Source organism: Gadus macrocephalus, chromosome 6 (genome assembly GCF_031168955.1).
Source record: "Gadus macrocephalus chromosome 6, ASM3116895v1".
In the NCBI taxonomy this organism is placed as follows: domain Eukaryota; kingdom Metazoa; phylum Chordata; class Actinopteri; order Gadiformes; family Gadidae; genus Gadus; species Gadus macrocephalus.
In genome coordinates this window covers 9698727-9717730 of record NC_082387.1, presented here as the reverse complement: position 1 = coordinate 9717730, position 19004 = coordinate 9698727, and the positions used below count along the sequence as shown (strand labels likewise).

The 19004-nt window shown below is 46.4% G+C and overlaps 1 protein-coding gene, 1 long non-coding RNA gene and 1 other non-coding gene across 3 annotated transcripts in view; 1 reads left to right on the top strand and 2 right to left on the bottom strand.

Annotated features, from left to right (window-relative positions):
* niban2b (niban apoptosis regulator 2b) overlaps positions 1 to 15591 on the top strand; it is a 30091-nt gene extending 14500 nt beyond the window's left edge. The window contains exons 6-14 of the mRNA XM_060053960.1: positions 6182 to 6297; positions 8204 to 8308; positions 8660 to 8822; positions 9674 to 9861; positions 10533 to 10688; positions 12557 to 12670; positions 13045 to 13152; positions 14020 to 14131; positions 14539 to 15591. Of these exons, the coding sequence (XP_059909943.1) occupies positions 6182 to 6297; positions 8204 to 8308; positions 8660 to 8822; positions 9674 to 9861; positions 10533 to 10688; positions 12557 to 12670; positions 13045 to 13152; positions 14020 to 14131; positions 14539 to 15464 (1988 nt within the window). The 3' untranslated portion in view covers positions 15465 to 15591. The remainder of the gene's footprint in view (positions 1 to 6181; positions 6298 to 8203; positions 8309 to 8659; positions 8823 to 9673; positions 9862 to 10532; positions 10689 to 12556; positions 12671 to 13044; positions 13153 to 14019; positions 14132 to 14538) is intronic.
* On the bottom strand, positions 12248 to 12320 carry trnak-uuu (transfer RNA lysine (anticodon UUU)). The gene has a single exon. It is a non-coding gene; the product is annotated as a tRNA-Lys (tRNA).
* A 199-nt stretch (positions 15592 to 15790) lies between the features above and the next one.
* On the bottom strand, positions 15791 to 16937 carry LOC132459430 (uncharacterized). Its single transcript, XR_009526235.1, has 2 exons — positions 16064 to 16937; positions 15791 to 15962 (listed from the first exon to the last, which is right to left on the bottom strand). It is a non-coding gene; the product is annotated as an uncharacterized LOC132459430 (long non-coding RNA).
* Between the last annotated feature and the right edge of the window lie 2067 nt (positions 16938 to 19004).

Below are 19004 nucleotides of genomic sequence, written 5' to 3'. Positions count from 1 at the left end.
GTGGTGCCCAGCTGTGACTGAATGCTGTCGTCGGCCCAAATTTCAAATAAACACTCGACTTCACTATCGCACCAACGTAAACCCACTCGTGAACCGCTTGACGCCATTGTTTAAAATGATTGGTGTGGGGAAGAAGGGCATGGACCTAAAGAAAGAAGGGCCGCGCAAGGACTACATCAGGGCTATTCAACCTCCTTAACAAGTGGGCCGAAAAGGAAAACCACTGGGTGTTCATGGGCCACACAGAGTAAAACTACGTGAATGAATCGCTACAAATAAATCGTACTTAAAGTAGTGTTAACTTAATATATATAGTACTACTACATGGAATAAACTTGTCAGACGCATTCCTTCCTTCTTCACTTTTAATCATATCATTATAAAAGATTTTGTTCTCACATATTTTGGACACGTATTTAGAATTCAACAATGTTGTTTGAATCACCGCAAAACAGAACTACTGTACATATGAGACATTTTGAGCCAGTGAGTCAGTGAGAAAGATTGCACTGCCTTGTTTGCCTAGTTTGGCTCATCCTGAGACACTCATGCAGCTTCTCATAGGTCATGGAGCAACGTGCCCTTGTTCTGATGGCATTCATATGAGAAAAGCTAGACTCACACGTATCGGTTGAGCCAAACATTGTCAGAATAAGTGATGCCAGTTCCTGATTGTGGGGTACTGATACTGGCTAGTATCACCGGCTACACACAGAAACCCGATTTGCATGCAACTATGTTTCTCCTTTATTTTATTTATTTTTTGCATGCAACCTCTTGCGGGCCAGAAAAAAATTAAGAGGGGCCGCATTTGGCCCACGGGCCGCTAGTTGAATAGACCTGGACTACATCATCCAGCTCACGTTGCGTATCCGTGCGTGTGCGCGTGTCATCTCATTAGCATCTGTACTTTGGCCACGGCACACCTCTCCCAAGTGTGCCGTGGCCAAGGGGCTGTTCCGTGCTGGAATACGGATGGCGTGGTCACACTAGCCAAATGTTCTAGACTTTAGCATGCAAATAAATGGTTTGTTCTTGGATATTGTAGAAACCTTGCAACATGCCACTTGAACAAAGGGAGCGGTACGGGTCGGCCAGCATGTGTATCAGTTATAGGAGGTGCTTTTATTGATGACATTAGATAAATCACTATCGATCAGCATTTAGTACAGATATGTCCAGGTCCATTCTATGCTAAGAGCTAGTCAAAATGTTATGTATTGCAACTTTTAGTTCGCTAAAAAAATAAGTGCATAACGACAAATTTTGGAGGTATACTGCCCTTCGGTCATAGTCAGATGATCCTACATCCGCTTTCCAATATTCGAAAAACAGTGACTTCATCTCTTTAAACAAGTTCCGGTTTGTTCAGCATGACTACAAAATGCCCATTGCGCAATTTCATGTTCTAAGATTAAAAACTTATATTAGCATCGTAAGCCTTCTGGGAATAAGTGGAGGGTGTGCAATTCTGTGAGGGCAAGAACCAACATGTCTGAAACATTTTAAAGTTCTGTGAGGTGGTTGGAGAAGAACGGGTAGAACTGTGTGTGTTTAACTTACTGACTGGCATTTTATTTTATTGGTTAGGATGTTAAATCCGAAATGCGGTTTCGCTACAAATCAAGGAGACTTTTGTTGCAGTAATTCCACTGTGACGACCCGGCCAAAACATGTAAATGTGGCTTCATGCTTCCCTTGTGAGGTTTGCTCCTTGTAGTTCCTCTTTAGCTGTTAAGGTTTCCATCATACTTCCTCCCTTATCCCTTACCTCAATCCCACACACATCTCGAGCTCCCTCCTAGACATCAGATGGATTAAAGTACACTGAGGGCTTGAGATGTAGATATTTTTTTAATGTAGCCCTATAGAGGGTTTTATTCATGCTTTTCTCAATCTTCCTGGCTCTTTATCTGTATCTGTGTCTCTTTCGTTATCTTTCTCTTTCTCCATCTCTTCTTTCTTTTGTGTGTGTGTGTGTGTGTGTGTGTGTGTGTGTGTGTGTGTGTGTGTGTGTGTGTGTGTGTGTGTGTGTGTGTGTGTGTGTGTGTGTGTGTGTGTGTGTGTGTGTGTGTGTGTGTGTGTGTGTGTGTGTGTGTGCTTGACCAAAGATGGTGAGCAAGAGGGGACACCACCACACTCATCACCACCACCTCCCCCTCTCTCTTTGAATTGCTCCTACCTCCTCCTCCACCTCCCCCAACTCCTCCAATACCTTTAGCAGCAACACCACCAACTACTCAAATACCACCTCTCTCACCTCCGCCTACTCAGCCTCCTTCTCCTCCATTCCAACGTCACACTTCCCAATTAAATGGCTTCTTTCCAAGTGTACCATAAGTCACCCAATCCGGGAGTTTGGACGAGGCAGGCAGGAGGGAGGTAAGAGAGAAAGGGGAGTGCTACCTTTCAACCCATCACTTTGTCTAGTCATTCCTGGTCAGCGATGGGCCCTGATTTCTCCTGCTCTTAAAAACGCACTGCAATTGGCTTCTGGTAGTTCTAAGCAGTCATTGTGTGCTTTTAAATACACTGAAGCAAGTAACGAAAAAAAGCCCTGTAACTATGAGATAAACATGACTCGTTTTGGTGGAACACGCTAACCTTCTGTCATGCTAAGTTGCTATCCGGTTAGCGCTCAGCACACTCTCATCCCTGCTTTCCCTGAAGCTAAGCGCAATAACAATGTGCTACACAGGACAGGTTTTGGTAGAAGCCATTGACACACACACACACACACACACACACACACACACACACACACACAGAGAGATACACACACACACAGAGATACACACATACACGCACACAGGGTGGATTTCTGATCCACCCTCTAGTGGAGTACTTTTCCCGTTGTTACAGTTGTTGAAAGATGTTTAAAGGACATTGAACTATGTTTGGGTGAAGGCAGCCCAAGTACTTTTCCATAGTTTTGATAGTTGGTTTCCTCTGTACTGAAGTTGAGGTACATGTAATCATGTTAAACAGAACTGTTAGAGAATGCAGAACAGTTAAAAGGTGTGCGAGAGAAGCGGAGCCACGTTGTGACCGACCTGACATAATCACCATCTTTGTTCCCCACGCGGAGCTGGAGCTCCTCGCTAGAACTGTTTACTCTGCAACGACAGAGGGCTTACTTAGTGGCTCTGGTGCCTCCTGAGAGTTTCCTTGCAGAACTGCACTCATGTCCTGCCTCCCTCCCAGCACGCAGTGGGGACTTATGGTTGAATCCCAGGGAGAGGGTTTGTGTTTCCCTTCACCAACTATGCTCACAGATCCATAAATGCAGGCAGCGGCAGGACCCACAGCGTTCTTCAACACTTGGCATGTGATGTACTGTAGACGTGTCTATTTTCGTGCATCGGTTATTTCATCTTTGCTTCTTTCAGAAAATAACTCTTACAGAACACGTCACCTTTGTTGGCAGATATTCACTTGAAATGGTTACAAATGCGGCACTACAAAGGACTTTCTTTTGCCAGGAATACAAACTCTGAATATAATTTAAGAATGTTAATGATGTAATGTATTAACATTTGAAATGAACTGTGTGTGTAAATACACAGTATGTCCTTGTGTTCTAAATGGGTTTACCTGTGTTTAGAAACCTCACTTTAGATTAATTAGTGAGTCTTTGGTGGGTAATGGAGCCCGCAGACAGTTACTCTGGGGCTTGTATTAAAAGCCTTCAGACAGCTGTGGAGCAGTCGCTTCAGATATTTATAAACATCTGAGATGTAACATCTGGAATGACTATTGGCAACACATGATAAGAGGCAAAGCCTTCTATATACAGTAGGTTTCTTGAAAATAATTGATGTCCTAATCGGGGGATTGGATAGTTGTGTAGCTTTGGTTTGACTCGTAGCTTAAAGGTTGTGTGTTCGAACCCAAATCCACCGGGAGTCACTTTTGCTGACTTTCCACTGAAGTCGTAAACAAAAAGGAATAAGTGTCCTTAAAAGGTTTAGTGAGGGAGTTTTTGTCATCATACAGAATGTAAGAAAATTCCGTAGCATTACTTAAAATACGTGTGTGTATGTGACACAGAGGGTGTGATTTCAAATGCCAGAGGTGTCTTTACGCCGGGAGCAGGTTGCCACATATCCGGCCAAATCATTCAGAAGATAGGCAGGGTGACTGGCAGGTAGAAATGAGGTCCCCATGAAGGCGTGGTCGTCCCGTTCATTAAGGGGCGCTGTGTGACTCATTATGCAAACACTTGCTAGCACAGATCTCTGGCCAGAGTTCACTATAGAGAAACTATTTCACAAGGTATTTCCAATTTTTGTTAATCATCACACACTCTTCTATTCTGAGCCTCTGTTTTTGGGGCCGAAAGCCTGTAAAAAGGAAGTGATCCTTTCATTGACCAACAACACAGCGTTTCATTGACCTTGCTAAAGTGTGGGAGAACCAAACAGCCGCCGTTGCCCGGGACAACGGTTCCTGTGTTTTGCTGGTCCTCACGTTGCATGTTTGGTTATTTCAGCTTGTTACGATGTCGTGAGGTGTGCTTTGGGAGGGGCTGCTGGTAGTGTGTCTCGGACACTGAAACACTCAGTGTGCTGTTTAAAGTTCAGGTACTAAAGTTAGAGTTGGTCACAATTGTGGGACCAAACCCTAAAGAAAATTGTATTCTGATCCAGAATACCTTTTTAAAGTACCAATCTCAAACACAAAGTACAGCAAGGCAAGAGAACATGTAAAAAAATATACACATACAAACAGTACAATATGCATAAAAATATATACATGTCTACAACATAATGTTATGGCTAGAAAGTGAATGTTTTTATGAGTGGGTTAGTTGTAGAGAATTATAAAGCTTTCAATTAGGTTGGATGCATATAAAATCTATTATCCGTATTTCCTCTTTGTCCTTATCTCCAATGCGCGCACACACACACACACACACACACACACACACACACACACACACACACACACACACACACACACACACACACACACACACACACACACACACACACACACACACACACACACACACACACACACACACACAGTGCTATCTTAAGGGGCTATGATTTCCTGTCTGTGGTCCATAACTGCCCTACTCAGAATGCACACAGGCTCATACACTTACTGGCTGTGTCATAGCTACATTCCAACCCTCTCTACCCTAATGTAGAGCCTGTTTAGCTTTCTGAATCACAGTTGTCTAATTCTAACTCGCAACTGAAAACACCTTCGTACAAACATTATAATTGAAAAAGCCCCACGGAGCGAATTGTTGAAACATCCTCTTACGTGTCTGACTTTGTTCTCTTTAACTAATCTTTACGTATACGTTGTGCCCAAAAACGTTAGCGTGTTTGTACAGCAGACGCAGAGCCAACATCACGCTAATTTCATGTGACGTGATTATCAATTATGATCTAATACTTTTAAGGAAGAACTTTTGAATCTACTTCCCCTAAAACCCACATTCATTGCTGTTTGTAGGCGTCTCCATGATAACCCCCTAAAACATAAGTTTCCCTAAACCGGTCACTGTATGGAGCCGCACTGTATACTTCTGCTAGTTGTATTCCATGGCAACCTTCAACACAACAGGCATTCAGAGATTACATTTGCAGAAAAAAGCATGTTCATTTAAATTCTTAAAAAAAAAACAAAGTTTCACTTAAAGTAACAAAGGAGGGTCAATTCAAGAACAGAGTCGGTGGCCAAGTCGAGTGATTAGTGATTTTGTGCAGTCCCACAGGACGTGTCGTATGGTGGCAGTGTTGGCAGTTAAAAAATGGACGGATAAATCCGTAACAGAAAAAGCTTAATCTTTGCTCATGAAACCACAGTCCTGCTTCTCTTTTCTGCTGCTAGCAATCATGTTGGCGGATGGAACTGCATAGTGGAGCAGTGCACCTTTTTTTTCTCAAAGCAACACGTGTTGTTTTTTTGTTTTTACCAGGAGTTATTAGCGGGGATCAACTGCTAGTTCGCTAAGCGCTTAAGAGATACATCCTATAGTGACCATGTTTAACTCTGACCTGTGGTAATACCAGCTTTCCCCATCTGTTTCAACCCATTTTCCTCCTGTCGTGTCCAAAAAGGCCAAACCATTTCTTTATACATGAATAACGAGTGTTTGAGCAGGCAGAAAATGGGTCACATAATAGGGTTAGGGTGTGACTTTGTGTTTGTTCTCTCTCGGCAGGTTTGTCAGAGGAGAGCAGGGTTCAGACCCCAGCCTTCACAGACTCTGTGCGTCTCTTCCGGCAGGCCAAGGGCCAGTACGGTACCTGGGATATGATGTGTGGCGGGCACCCGCAGGTGAGCAGCTCGTCCTCTCCAAACGGAGGGTCGCCGGTTAGATTCTCCAGTTGTGTGTGTGCGTGTGCGTGTGCGTGTGCGTGTGTGTGTGCGTGTGTGTGTGTGTTCAAATATAAAAGAGCCCAGGATATATGTAACATTTTACTAGATTCCATGTTATATATAGAATCTGACCACATTACTGAGACGACTTTATGTTTCCAAGGTATCCACTGGTTTCACACCTTCACTTATTTATGCCCGCTGTGTCCTGAAGGGTAAACAGGGATTCCTGAATAGTTTGGGATCAGTCAGGTAGCACCACAGCCAGGGTGAACAGGGATGCCTGAATAGATTGGCATCAGTCAGGTACAGTGTTTGTAATAACGCCGTTTAAAAGAACGGCGTTAGGTAACGCCGTTATTTTTTCAGTAACGGGGTAATCAAACTAATTACTGTTTCCGTCGTTACAACAGCGTTACCAATACTGTACGTTAAATGCGGTGCGTTTCTATGAATTGATTGAATGAACTGCGTAATCCGAACGCACCCCTGGCTCCAACACAAACTGCTAGTGAGGAGACCGGGTGGGATTAACAACGAGATAAGCGATTATGATTGGCTAAGGCAGAGTCATGTTTCATGGTAGCCAATCGGAGCCAGTGTTTTTACACACAAGCCAGGACATGCGCGCCACACACACACACACACGCACACGCACACGCACACACCAAACAGATTTGATGAAGCAGCAGAAATGGCGAGTCCGGAGCAAACCAATGAAAAGTTGGCAATTTCTGTAGTATTCTGCAGATGTTCCACAGCCTTTGCAACCACGCCAATTAGAATTCAGTTGGATGTATATCAGGGCCTTGAATTGGCAGTTCAACCATTTAACACATTAAGGCCATGTGAAAACTGCCCGGAAAAATCCAAATTCTTTGACATATAGCAACTTTCTTTTTTTACAGTAACGCAAATAGTTACTTTAGTGAGTGCATTAGTAACTGAGTATTTCAGTTACTAACGCACTCACTACTTGAAACAAGTAGTGAGTAACTATAACTAATTACTTTTTTAAAGTAACGTTCCCAACGTTAGGTAGCACCACAGCCCCTAGGCACACACTGCTGCCTCTTCCCGACCGGTTGACCTCGCTCCTCAATCTCTTTAATCCATGGAAAAACAAACGTCAAGATTATTCCACCTGTTGTTGGGAACAGCCTGCGGTACCTCTATATTGTTGGAGCTTGATATGTTATCTACGACTTCTGTGTTTTCTACAAATTAAGGTGTTGTTCAGGTGGTGTTTAGTTTACAGCCCTCGGGCCGCGAAATGGAATTACTTCAGCTGGCCATCTTTGAGTGCGTTGTTCTCAATGACTTGAGTGAATAGGTTTGAAGAGGTCAGCTTTTGAGAAGCATCCAGGGAGTGGACACTGATGGAGCTAATATATAAAGATTAAAGACAATTCTTCTGACGTGTTAAGATAACTTTTTCAGTATATTTTTTTGTGTAGAAGTTTATACAGGTGGATGTGCATTACCACACAGTCATGCAAGTGAGCACACTTGCATTGGTTTGGTCGGTTATATTGGTTTGATCTCCGTTAGGCGCCTTTTCCACAGGGAGCTGTCATGTGTGCACACATACAAACAAAGCCACACCTAGCGACACACACACAAAAACCACACCTACCCCCGTACACGCCTACAAACACACACCAAGCCACACCTTACTAACGCAACCACTGTTCAAACACCGACGTGTCTTTGTGTACTGTACACGTGTAAATGCATGGGTGAATGCATGTGTAAAACTACGGGATGTGTCCGCTTGGCTTGTGGATCGTGTTGATTTGATCGACGTGTATGTGTTTGTATGTGTGTGTGTGTTTCTGATTCATGTGTCTGTCTGTGTCTGCAGATCCTTTCCAACCTGGTGATGGAGATCCTGCTCCCAGAGATCAGGGACCTCATCTCCCCGCGCCTCAAAGGGAAGATGCACGAGAGGCAGCGCAACTGGATGTTGGTGAGGACAGCCAGGGCCATAATAACCTGCTTCATAGTCACACACTTAGGCCCTGGCCCAATTCTCCCCCTTCCCCTAGATTTGAGCCCGAACCCTAGATTTGGCAAAGTCTCACAAAGGGGTAGTGTGTCCCAATGCTTAAGAGAGCAAGGGGGAGTGCTGTTTTTCCCTTAAAATCATCCCTTGAACGCTACCCAGCTCGGTAGCTGACTTGCAGCTTAGGGAACACAAAGCAAGTGTTCTTGTCAAGGGAAGAGAAATGGGACCGTGCCATAGTCTGTCTGTGTGTGAATGGGAATTTCCAGGTTCTGACAGGGGTGTGTGTGTGTGTGTGTGTGTGTGTGTGTCCAGATCAGTGACGCGGTGTACAGCCTGGTGCAGCGGCAGTGTGAGGCGCAGTTCCGTGCGCTGGAGCAGCGTTGCGAGGCGGGGCGCCCCCTGTTGGAGGCCTCCATCCGCACAGACATGGACCAGATCATCACCTCAAAGGAGCACGTCACCAACAAGATCAGAGGTCAGGTGAACACCCTGCAGGCCGTGTAGCGCTACGGCTAACGCAGCGTCGCCGCTTTCCCAGTCCGGCAGCCAACGCAGCTAATTCGGCACGGTAGCAATTGCAGCTAACGCAGTGCTGTAGCTAATGTCTCACTGCATTGCTGTGCTGCAGCTAATGCAACACAGGTGCGCGCCCTGTCAATGTTATGCTTTCTTTAAGGCCGGGGCCTTAAAGAAAGCATGGATATCCTTCCCTTCGAATCTCAATGTGTCTCTGTGTGCATAACCAAATGTTACCTCATCTAACCTCAATGCCATGTGTCAATCCTTTGTTCTGGTTGATTGGCAGATGAAACTGGTGTTGCACATTCCAGTATTAGTTTCTGTTACCAACTCTTAATACTTTTATTAGTAGCCAGACATTTTGTGAGCATGATCAGAATGTGATCCTTAAAGAACACAATACTGCACAGCACACGCCCAGCTTTTAGAAACAATGCTATGTAAACAAAGTCGGCCTGACATACCTCGGGCATGCCACATGGTGAGTCATAGACATTTGATTGGTTTGTCTTATTTTTGATGCGAGAGTCCGCTATACTGCAAGAACATCGTGAGGCTATAAATGTCAAAATGCAACAGAATCAGGAATGCGTTTTTTATTGCAGGTCACATACAAAACTGCAATTTGAGATTCATCCCCGTGCAGACGTACAAGCATAAAAAGCAACTGTGCAGGATATGAAATCCATCGTCTTATGTGTTCACAACACCCACCACCCAGAAGCGCCGGCATTGCCGGTGTTCATGTAGAGGTTCACCTGGGAGAGCCAGACCCTGACCCAAGCTCCTCTGCCCCTGTCTCCCCAGGCGTGGTGCTGTCCAAGGCGGACAAGCTGCTGAAGGTGAGCATCCAGCCCTACATCAGCTCCATCCTGGAGGCGCTGATGGAACCTACCAGCAGAGGCTTCTCGGAGGTCCGGGACGTCTTCTTCCGGGAGCTGGTGGACATGAGCAAGAACGCCGTCAATGAGGGCACCAAGGAGACGGTGGCAGAGGTGTGTGGGTTTGTGCGTATGCGTGTGCGTGTACGTGTGTGTGTGCGTCAAGTATTTCACAATACTTGGATATAAGGATCTGAAACCCAGCGAGCATCATGCTAATGTGCGTTCCTTCAGCGTTGGCGTTATGGCCGGGAAACGTAAATGAATGGAACACCCTTCACTGCCTGCGCTGCAAAAACTGTACCAAACGGAGAACCGTGAACGCAAGACCGTGATACATCCTTGTCACCAAGGAAAATAATTTCCATTCTTAGTTTACCAATTGCGTGCATGTGCATGACTCATGGAGGACTTATAAGAGTTCCTGGTAACCAAGCTGGAGACATGAGTCACCTACGTATACAGCCTGCTAATATCGTGGTCCACAGTCGTCAGTATTGTTATGTTTCACATGCTGGGAACTGGTGACCTAAAGCATGATTAGACACTAGGAAAGGTTTGCTTTAGCCAGGACAGCTTGGTACAGATGCCTTTTCAGTCAGCAGTTATATCTAATGTCTAGATCCATCTCTAGGATGGAGGTCATGCATTAAGCATTTATTAAGTAACTGACCTGACATTTCTATCCAAAGTGACACAGAGCGAATCCCACCTTTCCAGTCTGGGATAGACAAAGCGTCATCTTATCTTATCCTTATTATTCACCTCTTCTCTCGGCCGTCCAGCACATGGACAAGATCTCCATGCTGGCGTTCCACCCGGTGAAGATGCAGAGCTGCTACGAGCAGGTGGAGCGGCTCAGTCTGGACGGCCTGCAGCAGCGCTTTGACGTCTCCAGCCCCTCCGTGTTCGTCCAGAGAGCCCAGATCCTCATGAGAGAGGTGAGGAGATCCGGGATCAACTAGAGGGCTTTTTTCAATGGGTGACATTTCACTTTGGAGCAGCCAAATATCCAAAGCTATTAATCATTAGGTGAACATCGCCCAATCTGGTGAGCTACTGCAATTACACAATGTGGTCACCTTGTTAACTACCTGGGGATCATTTCTGTTTCTGTGGACCGGTTTGGTGGTTTTTGGGGGTGATTTTAACATGTTTAGACACAGAGAAAAAAAAAAAGATAGAACTACAAGCACAGGTGTGTCTCTTTAAAACAGTGTCATTGTGGCTTCCTTTTCAGACTTTATCCATCTAAAATTTGTTTATTTAAAACTTTTTTTGGGCAAATTGTATCAAAGGAAACTTGACTTGCATGTTTGGAACTCATCCAAGCTTTTCTGTGTCAATCTTTAGGCTTCCTAAAAGAAAGGCTTTCTCCCTAAAGTGCTACTTTGCATAATTGTCTGCTAAGTGCCTGACATTAGTTCTGAGTCGGACAGCGAAAAGCTTTAATGTGTTGCTAAAGCGCATTGCCACGACAACACTCCTTTTTATACTTTTCCAGATGTTTAGCACCAAGGGCTCAGGCATTCTCTCACACACACACACACACACACACACACACACACACACACACACACACACACACACACACACACACACACACACACACACACACACACACACACACACACACACACACACACACACACACACACACACAGAGAGAGGAGTGTAACCATGGCTGGCTCCTTTCTTTACAGAATGGAACTTGTCTGCGTGGCTGGTCTAGATAGGGGGGTGGGCGTCCAAAGTCAGGGTCACTCAGAGTTCATAAACAACGCGTGAACAGGAAACCGTTCAAGGACAACGTTTGCCACCATTTCCTGTCAGAAGAACGAGCTGACAGAGAGACAAATTGTTTGATCCAGAACTAAATATTTTTGCGCTGTGTCCCTGTATCAAGTGATAAATGTTATTTTGAGATGAAAAGTTTGTTTTCACTAGGAACTGTAAATTATTTCAGAAAAGTTTCATGCGGTCTGATTCTGACATTGGACAACCAAAAATGGAAAACAATCAATCCAGATTTCTTTGGGGAAGTAATTGGATAGTTTGTTTTTAAAACCATGTGAAGAAAGTTCTGCAGCACAACAGATGGTGTAGCAGCGCCCTCTTGTGGCTAGGTGGATGTATAGCAGCCACATCATCTACATAAGTACTGCTTCTGTTCTGGGAAGTCATGGACATATTGATTTGAAGGCATATCCAGAACTACTTCAATCCAAGTATAAAGAACAGATCCGTGTATACCTGCACCAAACAGAAGGATGCTTGAAAATTTACATTACAAAATGACTGACTCAAATTATCTCCCAATGAATATATACAGACCAATATGTTGTGAATTTTAAGTGGTTGACACTGAATCAGAACATGATTAAAATTGCAAATTTTATAATTATAAACAATGTAAGTACATATGTTCTGGCATGCCTGCACTAACTCCGAATAGTATTTTATCCATAAGATCTTCAATATTCCCAGTCATGGAAAACGCCACCTGAACAGGGACTTGAACCCTGGACCCTCAGATTAAAAGTCTGATGCTCTGCCGACTGAGCTATCCAGGCTCTGGAGGCATGGGATTGTGTGTGTGGATCTGGTTAATTAACAATGACTATCTCTCTCTGTACCCCTGTACCCCCACCCTCTGTGTGTGTGTGTGTGTGTGTGTGTGTGTGTGTGTGTGTGTGTGTGTGTGTGTGTGTGTGTGTGTGTGTGTGTGTGTGTGTGTGTGTGTGTGTGTGTGTGTGTGTGTGTGTGTGTGTGTGTGTGTGTCGGCCTGTCTCCGACTTTGTCCCCCCAGCAAATGGATGATGCTGTGTATACGTTTGAGCAGATTCTTCACCAGAGTCTGGAGGCTCAAGGTACAGAGGGTCTCTGTAAGACCATCCAGCGCTGCCAGGACCGCGTAATCAAGGTACTGAAGGAGCCCTCACATGGCCAAGCCCTCCATCATTACGTCCTTCATTCATCACCTCATTCATTTGTTAAATCATGATTAATTCAGTTGTTAATCTGTCCATTCATTCATTGTTTCTTAATGAATGAATTATGAATTATTTCAGTCACCAATTACTTATGGGATTAATGAATTCACTTATGACTCACTGTTCTCTGGAATCTTTCTTCTGAACCCAACTTCTTTCTAACATCTGTAATCCGTGTGTTCTATACCAAACTCCTTCCTTGCATCTGTACATCTCTGCTCTGTACACTAAACGCCTGTGTATATGTTCTCTGTTCTATACTATTCAACATCTGGACATATTGTGTGTGTGTGTTGTCCTGCAGAAGTTTGACTACGACAGCAGCACGGTGAGGAAGAGGTTCTTCAGAGAAGCTTTGCTCCAGATCTTCATCCCCTACATGTTGAAGCAGCTCACGCCATCCTGTTCCTCCGTGAGAACCCTCCTCCTCCTCCTCCTCCTCCTCCTCCTCCTCCTCCTCCTCAGAGGAACCGACCTAGAACCACATTCATCTTTTTAGTCGGTCTGTCCGTCCATTTGTTCATTCCTTTGTAAGTATCTTCATGCTTGCCCTCATGAGGTCGGCCTGTAGAGCTTTGGCACTGGTAGATCTAGACTAAGGGCCTCATACTAAACACTACATTTCCTCACCACAGTGATTTCAAACCATGGCTATTTATGGTTGCTATTCAACAATAGGAAGCTCAATATGTAAGCCTTTACATATTAGACTATACAGTACAAAATGATAATAATAAATAAAATAAAGAATATAGACAGAAACTACACCCACTGGGTCATTGTATGCTAATTGTACTGAAATCTCAGTATGTGTGAGCCATGAGTCTATTTTAATCCTCCATTATCGCGGCGGGGTTATTTATAAAGCTCTTTTCTATGTCAGAATGAGGTCAGTGACATCATCGCGGTGTAATGGATCTACGGGTGCTGTAGTGGGACACACTACGCTACTCAAGTAAAGAAGGCAAAGAACCGCTTTCCCTATAGATACCTGATTGCTTTTCTTAATACGGCAGCATTACCGTGTTCTGGTATTCCGTCAATTACTTGGATAAGAGGTGGTCTAATTCAGAAAGCTACATTTAAACTCAAAACAACAGCAAAATGCAACACTTGTCAATGGCTCAGAATCTTAGGATGGAAGGGAGCAGAGAGGGGGGGGGGGCGATGTTTTTTGTCGTTGCTCTTGCTCTTCCACTCTTCTCTGCCCTCTCTCTTGACATCTTGACCTCTTTAAAAGCACACAAATAAATCCGAAATGAATGATCGTTCCTTCCAGGACCTGCCGCGCTTCCAGGAGCTGATCTTCGAGGACTTCACGCGCTTCATCCTGGTGGACAGCATCTTCGAGGAGGTGGTGCTGCACTCCGTCATGAAGGACATCATGACCGGTGAGTACGGTTTTACCTTTGATCCATGACCCGGGCCGGTAAAAAGACACGTTGCGGTCTACACAAAGCTGTGTGATGTCAGGAGGCAAAGAGAGAGAGAAAAATTAAGAAAAGTGCAAAGAATGTCAATGTCCCCATTTCTTATTTAGTTCTGTACACCAGACCGGTGATCTTCTAATGTATGCAGGCGGTTTACACCAAGTGACCCTCGCATGTTTTATGTGCTCATAACTGATCGGTGGTAGTTGGCCGTTGGTTAAGTTAAAAGGTAAAAACAATGATTCCAGCAGTTTTTTGTGTAACTAACGACTCAAGCTCATACCGCTAAGGTGTACCCATGTAGACATTCTGACGGAGAGCATGTCAAAACAAACTCCTTGTTCTCCGGTCTTCCCCGCCCACCCCAGCTGTGAAGGACGCAGCGGTCCAGCGCAGACACAACCTGTACCGGGACAGCATCGTGCTGACCAGCAGCGACCCCAACCTGCACCTGCTGGGGGACAACCCCTCCATCGACTGGGCCGAGGAGTACGGGGCCCGCGAGGAGGAGCGGGAGGAGGGCGGAGCGGACGCTGCCGACGACGACGGAGCGGAGGCCCCGAAGAAGAGGGGGAGGATGAAGCAGGTGGTCTCCATGATCCAGGTGGAGGGCTCCCCCACACTGGCCAACGCGTCCTGCCTGGACGTGCCGGGGGTGGACGGAATACCAGAGGAGGAGGAGGAGGAGGAGGAGGAGGGAGATGACGAGGAACAGAAGGAGGAGGTGGTGGACGAGGAAAAGGATAAAGAGGGCGGGGTTCCTGCCGGGTCACCAAACAGCGGCTGCAACGGCGTCGCCGGGGGTCCGGCAGATCCGGGCGCCCCCCCCCGCCGCTCCGACCGGCGGCGGCCCCTCCGAGGAGACCGGCAGCGAGGAGGTCGTTCAGAAGGAGGCGCCCCCCCCCGCCGCCGGGGGGGAGGAGCAGCCGTCTGCCCCCCCGGCCCAGAGTGGGGCGCCACCCGCCCTCACAGCAGGCGTCCCGGCGGCGGCGGTGGAGGGGGAGGAGAACGCCGAGGTGGCGCCCGCCGCCGCCGCCGACGACGCCGCACAGGAGCCGGCCGACGTCGAGATCGTCAAGGAAACGGTCGAGGCGGCGCCCGTCCCCAAGGCGCCGCAGGAGAGTTCGGAGGAGCCGCCGCCGCCGCCTCCCCCGGCACCGGTGACCGCCGCCCCAGTGTGTGTCCAGGACACGCCCCCCTCGAGCCCCAAGCCGACGCCCCCCGAGGCCGCCCCCCCGTCGACGGACCCGGAGCCTGCGACCACCGCCTCCCTCCCACCCCCGCCGGCGGCTGACGGCAAGGAGGCGGAGGACGAGAAGGTGGCTCCTCCCCCCGAACAACCGGACGCGACGACGACGGCGGCGGCGGCGGCGGCATCACCAGCCCCCCCGCCGCCGGCGGACTGCGAGGAGGACAAGAGGGCTCCTCCCCCGGAGCAACCGGACACCACCACCACCACGACGCCGACGGCAGCGGCAGCATCAGCGCAACCCCCGCTGCCGACCAGCGAGGAGGAGAAGGGGGCGGCGCCTGAGTCGCCAAGGCAACAGCCAGAGCTGGAACCCACGCGGCCCAATGACTCTCAGAGTGCAGAGGAAGACTCTTCCGGACCCTGCAGCCAGTGAGCAAGGCAGTGGGCCCCCCAGCCCGGGGAGGAGGAAGAGGAGCTGGAGAGGATGAGATGAAGATAGGTTTTTTTTTTTTTTTTTATAGCATTTTTCAGGGGGTAACAAACAACTCCTACATGCACAGCTTGGTTAATATGCACATGCACTTCACCCACACATCTGCACTACACCAGCGGCCTTACTGAGAAATGCCCAAGCCATTTATTTCTCCTTTTATTTTTTTATATATACACACACACACACACACACACACACACACACACACACACACACACACACACACACACACACACACACACACACACACACACACACGCATACATTCTACCCTATAGAGGCGTGATCTATGCGATGCTGTTTGATGGGTAGCGGAGGGTTATTCCGAAGACTATTACACAACCGAAGCGTTTACATGTATCCGCGTGGTGGGAGCGTGCACGGGCTGAGAGCGTGCACGTGGTCTTGGGTTCTTTAGGGTTTGCAGGAAAAACGTGCAAGTAACCCTCCGATTTGTTATCGATAATCTAGTTCGTTTGACTAAATTTTCCTTTAATTTCTTCTCTTGCCTCTCTTTCTGTTTCCCTGTCTCACCCCCCTTCTGTGGGAGAAATTAAATGGTGTTGGAACACACGCAAATAATCCATACACAATGCCTTTTTCGAAATCATTGTCTGCATCCTCGGTTTCACTGAACTCTTCATCGATGTCAGCACAACAAAGAAGACAAATCGGTCATTCAAAGCCTTGTTGTATAAAGCTCCCAATATCTCGACATCAAACCATTTCCCCTCCACACGCATGAATGACACTATTTTACCTGAGTCGACCCCTTATCGAAGAGATGTTGTATGATATGTATAAATCCCTGGAATGGAACTACAAATCCTTTTTAAAGTCCCCCCCCCCCCAGCCCCCAGACACACTCTCCCCTGCTCCTGCTTTATTTATTGTTTCAAGTGTATTCGTCTCCCCAACCTTTTCGAAAAGCCTACTTTTTAGATATGTTTTACGCTGAATTGTGAATCACATGTTTATTGATAATAAATAATTATCGATTAAATATACCAGCATGACTGCCTTTGTATTTGTTCTTCTTTTGGTTCTTCGCAGGCTGTACTGTAGTCAACGGATGATGAACCTTGTTCGACCCTGTCGCTCCACAAGGAGTCAACTCGGTCTCCTTTGTGTGTTCCTTATCAAGGCTTCTTCCTTCCCCTCTGGTTTGAGGATACTATTTTTATTTCTCCTAGTTTTTTTGGAGGACATGGGTTTAAGAGAGATCTGTGAAGTCAGTTGAGGGTGTAGTTGTCACAGAAGATGATAACAGAAATTTGACTTTACCTCTGTCCTATGCAAAGCAGACGGTTGATGGCAATATTACTATCAGGAGTCCAGCGTGTTCCTGTGTTGCAGGTAGTAGTCGGCTATAAGCTACACATATAATAAAGTTAGGCCTATGTGTAGTTGCTGTATGGGGTGAACGTTTCATGTTTTTGTATACATTTCGGAATCTTCATTAAGGCTATTGCTATTTTTCTAATTTAGAAATGTGAAGAAGTACTAAGTAAATCTTGTTTTATGTTTTGTTGCATTCGATTCCATTGTTGGTGATGTTTTTTTTGTAGCCTTAGTTTTTTTTTCAGGGACCACATTGGCAAAGATGACTTCGTGGATGGATGGACACGCCCACGGGTCTCCTCTGCGTGGTGAAGATGAGACGTCGTGACGACACAGTGACGTTTCTCCTCTCATCCAGCCGGGCAACAGCGAAAACACACACACACACACACACACACACCGTGTGATCAGAAGCACCTCATCCACAACCGAGCGTCCGAGCCCGATAACCCTCACCATGAATCCTCCAAGAGCATGCGTGTCCGCTTTGATTTAAAGATTGCTAAACAGGTCTACACCAAGAGGCTTTTTTGAGGACGCTCTTATTTATTTTTTCTTCACGGGGGGTACGCGGCGGAGGAATGGTCCCTGGTGTCCGTGCGTCGCTGCCATGGTAGGAGAGCTCTGCAGGATGCGGTCCTCCGGAGCCGTCCGGCCCGCAATCCTCTCCCGCCTCGCCTTGCTGGCAACGCTGATCCTGGCCAGCGACTGTCTGACGAGTAAGGGAACATATGACATTAAATTAAAGAGAGTTTGGAAGGGGTCTAGAGGGAGAGCAGTGGGAAAACTGGGAGAAGTGAACGTGTTAGACTTGATTCAGGGGTTACTGTTGGAGACTATTTCTGTCGTCATTGTTTACAAAATGCGCACCAATAATGTGTCGGGCCCGAAACTGGCTTTTTGTCTTGAACATGGCACTCTTAAATGTTGTTAATGTAAACATGCTGTCGTGGTGTCTTTATATAGCCCCCCCACCCCCACCAAGACCATAACACCTGCCCTCCCGTGATATTTATGAATGGCCTCGTATAGTAGCCTGCCTTATTTGGCGCTGTTGCCAAGACATGTGATGTGTTATTGAAGTGGGATACTGTGTTTATTATTCATCTAAAACGTCGATGTCTGATTTGCCTTTTTCATTGGCCTTCACTTGATTAGGAGCTTATTGATTTGGTTAGATGGGTTTGAAAAACACTTGTTCTGCGTCATCGGTGGTTTGGTCTGTATCTGGTAGAGATGGTTTTTATTATGTTTGATGGCTAAATGAGATCACAAAACAGCTCAAATTTCCTGGACAATATCCTGCATCATTATCCTGAAAAACACTCTGCTCAACAACAACAAAAAAGCATGAGTCTGTTTTTTATCCTGTTCCATGAATGAGTCATGATCAACAATTTATCCGTATATTTTGTCTATATGCCCCTAGTTCTGCATAGGGTATGATGGATTTAGAATGTATGGGTACATTGAACCGGGTGAATCGCCAGCCAAATCAACCTCGATCCTGCTCCAGTATTCTGTCACAGTGCAGACTGCTGTTTGGGTGAGACTCTGGGCTTCATCCCTAGTAGCTACAGACTACCTGTAGCCATCCTTGAACTAGACGCCTTAACCCCCGACCCCCCCAAGGTGCTGCTAACTCATTAACCTCTCATACTAACAGAAAGGGATCTTATTCTCACCTATTTTCACTTGTTGCAACAACATCTCTGGAACACTGAAATTCAAGGGGCAGAAACTTGTTACATGGCTCTTAATGAACCAGAAATCTCCCATTTGTTCAAGAATAACATTTCAACCCGTAA